This window comes from Nipponia nippon, unplaced genomic scaffold (assembly GCF_047370975.1).
Source record: "Nipponia nippon isolate SJK-2023a ecotype South Korea unplaced genomic scaffold, ASM4737097v1 scaffold_1, whole genome shotgun sequence".
NCBI lineage: Eukaryota > Metazoa > Chordata > Aves > Pelecaniformes > Threskiornithidae > Nipponia > Nipponia nippon.
The window spans coordinates 1,339,944-1,344,490 of record NW_028262290.1 but is presented as its reverse complement, the minus strand read 5'-3'; the positions used below and the strand labels follow the sequence as shown (position 1 = coordinate 1,344,490).

The 4,547-nt window shown below is 57.2% G+C and overlaps 1 protein-coding gene across 1 annotated transcript; it reads right to left on the bottom strand.

Moving 5' to 3' along the window:
• Nucleotides 1–410: 410 nt before the first annotated feature.
• Nucleotides 411–728, bottom strand: LOC148057221 (feather keratin-like). Its single transcript, XM_087734388.1, has one exon. It carries the CDS (start codon nucleotides 726–728, stop codon nucleotides 411–413), a length of 318 nt encoding a protein of 105 aa, XP_087590514.1.
• Between the last annotated feature and the right edge of the window lie 3,819 nt (nucleotides 729–4,547).

Here is a 4,547-nt window from a genome sequence, read left to right as displayed (position 1 = left end):
AGAACTTTATTGACAGAGTCTGAGGTGCCAGTAGGGAGACCATCGGCCATGGTCCCTTGTGTGAGACAGATCTAGCCAGAGCCCCAAGATCTTCCACTCCTGCAGTGGGAGTGGTAAACTGGGGGTCCCTGGTGGTCTTTGGCTTGTGAGAACATAGTTGCAGCAGAGAACAGTGGATGTAGCAGAAGAGGCAGTGCCAAGAAGGAAGAGGGAGAAGAGGCGGAGGTACATGGGCCATGCTTGCAGGCAGCCCGGGCTGGCCCCTTCCCCGCTTCCTTCCTAGGTGCCTTGAGAGGAGGAGCTGTGCACTGCGGGTGCACAGGCCAGCAATTGCCGGGAGGTGCATCCTCAATCCATGCTGTGGCTTCCAGGGTGTGGGTGGTTGTTGTCAGGGGTGGTGGTGAGGGCCCTTAGCAGGGGTAGCAGCCTCTTCTGCCACTGAAGCAGCCCAGGCCTCCGAAGCCAGAGCCGTAGCCGTAGCCGAGGCCAAAGCCCCCGGAGACGGGCACTCCCTGGGAGCTGAGGACGTTGCCCACGGCAGCCGATGCGGAGGATCCGACGGCGGTGCTCTGGGGGAAGGAGCTGAGGATGGGTCCTGGCAGGGTGACCAGCACGGCGGGAGGCTGGATGACGACGCGGGAGTCCTCGCACTGCCTGACACAGGGCTCGTTGCAGCTGTTAGCCAGCGGGGTGGGTCCGCAGGGGCGGCAGAGGTCGTAGCAGGCCATGGGTGTGGTGTGGAGGGGCCCTGGAAGAGAGGGTGTTGAGTAGGCGGAGGGGCGTGGGGGTGCGAGGGGCGGTGTTGCAGGAGGGCGAGGGAGCGGGGAGGCCTGGTGTGGGGCTGTGGGGAGCGTGGGGGTGGGGAGGCGTCAGCGGTGCTGAGGCTGGGGTCAGAGCGTGGTGGAAGAGAGGGGCCAGGTGGGTCAGGAGAAGGAGGGGAAGGGGGTTGAGGCTCACCTTGTTGAGCGCGGAGGAGAAGGCGTGAGGAGAAGAGCGTGAGGGAGAGAGGTCCTGGGCTGGCTTTTATGCTGGTGTGCGAGGGGCGGGACAGCCTTTGCGCATGACAGCATTTTGCAGCAAGCAGCTGTTGCATGCCCCAGCCATGTAAGTAATGAGGTGGGGTGTGTTTTCCTTCCCGCAATTGTCCAATTTCATGTCCTCCTCTTGAGGCCGTGTCCATCTGACCTTGGCGGCAGCTTTGAAGTGAGAGCAGGTATTTGGGAGGATTTGCATGGAAGGTGCGTGTCAGGGCATTTGGCAGACGTGGCCAAAGCCTAGGAGAGGTGGGGCGTCGTCAGTGAGGTCATCCCATGGGACTGGTGTGGTGTGGTTTGCGGGTGCGTTGTGAAGAGGGGGCCCCATTTCCTCGCAGCCCTGGCAGGCTGGTCTGGGCTTTGGAGGTGTGCTGGGTGTGAGGCGCTGCCCCTTGCATCATGTTTTGTCCCTGCCCGCCTTGCTGCCAGATCACTAGGGCAGTTTTTAGGCCTGGCCTTTCCCGCTGGGTGTCCTCTGTGGGTGTCTGGTGCCCCTCTTGTTTGACTTTGTAGTTCTTGTGGAGGACAAGCTGACCGCGCGGCAGAAACGCAGCCTTGCGGCAAAAGAGGCCAAGAGTCTCCAGGGCGGTGCTGGGATGAGCGTTGCCAGGAGGTCGGGGGAGGTGATCTTGCTCTGTCTTTTGCACTGGTGAGGACCTGTGTGGAGTCCCGTGTCCAGCTGAGGGCTCCCCTGTTGAAGAAGGACATGGCCTTAGTGGAGTGAGTGCCGTGCAGGGCCACCAAGACGCTGAGGGGACTGGAGCATCCTTCCTATGAGGAGAAGCTGAGAGAGCTGGGAGGTTATTTCAGCCAGGAGGCAAGGCCGTGCATGGAAGATGACATCACTGTTTGTAAATCCCGGATGGGAGGGAATGATGCCAGGGGACACAGACTTTTCTTGTGGGTGGCCATGGCCAGGGCAAGGGTGGATGGAGAAAGCAGAGAAGACATGCCATTTCCTTGGAAGAGAAGGCAAGGCTTTTTCATCATGAGGGTGGTCAAGCAGCAGAACCAGTTGTGCAGAGAGCTGCTGGAGTCTCCATCCTCGGAGATACTGAAAACCTGACTGGCCGTGGTCGTGGACAGCCTGCTCAAGCTGACCCTGCTTGAGCAGGTTGGGTTGAAGTAGCCGATCTCCAGAGGTTCCTTGTGCACTCACTGATTCTGTTTGCTGTGATTCTGCTTGCTGTGATAGGCAGGGAGTTGTGCTCCCCAAGAAAGTTGGTCAACGGGGAGCAGAAAAAAGCCCTCATAATGCAAGGAGCAATGGTTAGCGACCTGCTACACCACTTAGCCACACACAGGTCTATGGGAGCGAATGGGATCCACCCAAGGGTACCGAGGGAGCTGGTGGAACGGCTCACCAAGCCACTTTCCATCATTTGTCATCAGTCCTGGCTAAGCGGGGAGGTCCCTGTTGACTGGAGGTTAGCAAATGAAGGTAATGATGAGTCTGTTTTAGACCATCCAACCAAGATGAAGAAACAGATGAAGCATTCTACAAGCGGTGGCTGAAGTCTCGCGATCGCTAGCCCTTGTTGTCATGGGAGACGTCAACTTACCAGATCTCTGCTGGAAACACAACACAGCAGAGAGGAAACGGTGTAGGAGGTTCCTGGAGTGCGTGGAAGATAACTTCCTGACGCAGCTGGTAAGCGAGCCAAGCATGGGAGGTGCCCCGCTGGACCTGCTGTTTACGAAGAGAGAAGGCCTGGTGGTGGTCGGAGGCCGTCTTGGGCACAGCGACCATGAAAGGACAGAGTTTTTGGTTCTCGGAGAAGTAAGGATGGGGGTCAGCAGAACCACTCCCCTGGACTTCAGAAAGGCAGACTTGGGCCTGCTTAGGAGTCTGGTTGAGGGAGTGCCTTGGGAGGCAGTCCTGAAGGGCAAAGGAGTGCAGGAAGGCTGGATGCTATTCAAGAAGGAAGTCTTAAATGCACAGGAGCAGGCCGTCCCCATGTGCCGAAAGACGAGCAGGCGGGGAAGAAGACCGGCCTGGCTGAACGCGAAGCTTCAGCTGGAACTCAGGAAAAAAAAATGAGAGCTGACCACCTTTGGAAGAAGGGGCAGGCAACTCAGGAGGACTACAAGGATGTTGTGAGGTTATGCAGGGAGAAAATGAGAAAGGCAAAGGCCCAGCTAGAACTTAAACTGGCCACTGCACTCAGGGATAACAAAAAATGTTTCTACAAATATATCGGCGACAAAAGGAGGGCCAAGGAGAATCTCCATTCTTTGTTGGCTGCAGAGGGAAACATCGCCACAAAGGATGAGGAGAAGGCTGGGGTACTTAATGCCTTCTTTGCCTCAGTCTTTAAGAGTCCGACTGGTCATCCTCAGGGTATTCGGGCCCCTGAGCTGGGAGATGGGGATAGGAAGCAGAACGAAGCCCCAGTAATGGAAGAGGTAACAGTCAGCGACCTGCTCCTCCACCTGGATGCCCACAAGTCTATGGGGCCAGAAGGGATCCACTTGAGGATACCGAGAGAGCTGGTGGAGGAGCTCGCCAAGCCACTCTCCATCATTTACCAGCAGTCCTGGTCAACGAGGGAGGTGCCAGCTGACTGGAAGTTAGCTATTGTGACACCCACCTACACGAAGGGTTGGAAGCAGGATCCCAGGATCAACAGGCCTGTCAGCCTGACCTCTGTGCTGGGGAAGGTCATGGAGCAGATCCTCTTGAGTGCCATCACACATAAGGCACATGCAGGACAACCAGGGCATCAGGCTCAGCCAGCATGGGTTCATGAAGGGAAGGTCCTGCTTGACCAACCTGATCTCCTTCTATGACAAGGTGACGCGCTTGGTGGATGAGGGGAAGGCTGTGGATGTTGTTGACCTGGACTTTAGTAAGGCCTTTGCCACTGTCTCCCACAGCATTCCCCTTGGAGAAGCTGGCTGCTCACGGCTTGGAGAAGTGCACTCTGCGCTGGGTAAAAACCTGGCTGAATGGGCGAGGCCAGAGAGTGGTGGTGAATGGAGTTCAATCCAGTTGGTGACCGGTCACGCGTGGTGTTCCCCAGGGCTGAGTATTGGGGCCGGTGCTGTTTAATATCTTTATCGATGATCTGGATGAGGGGATCAAGCGTACCCTCAGTAAGTTTGCAGATGAAGCCACGCTGGGCGGGAGTGTTGATCTGCTGGAGGGAAGAAAGGGCCTACAGAGGGATCTGGAGAGGCTGGATCGATGGGCTGAGTCCAATTCTAGGAGATGTAACAAGGCTCAGTGCCAGGTGTTGCACGTGGGTCACAACGACCCCATGCAACGCTGCAGGCTTGGGGAAGAGTGGCTGGAAAGCTGCGCGAGGGAAAAGGAGCTGGGGGTGTTGGTTGATACCCGGTTGCTTATGAGCCGGCAGTGTGCCCAGGTGGCCAAGAAGGCCAATAGCTTCGTGGCTTGTATGAGAAATAGTGTGGCCAGCAGGACCAGGGAGGTGATCATCCCCCAATACTGGGCACCGATTTGACCGCCCCTCGAATACAGTGTTGAGTGTTGGGCCGCTGACTAGAAGA

What these genes read in the sequence shown, in the direction of transcription:
- LOC148057221 (XM_087734388.1), bottom strand. Translation starts at nt 728, where the DNA reads ATGGCCTGCTACGACCTCTGCCGCCCCTGCGGACCCACCCCGCTGGCT.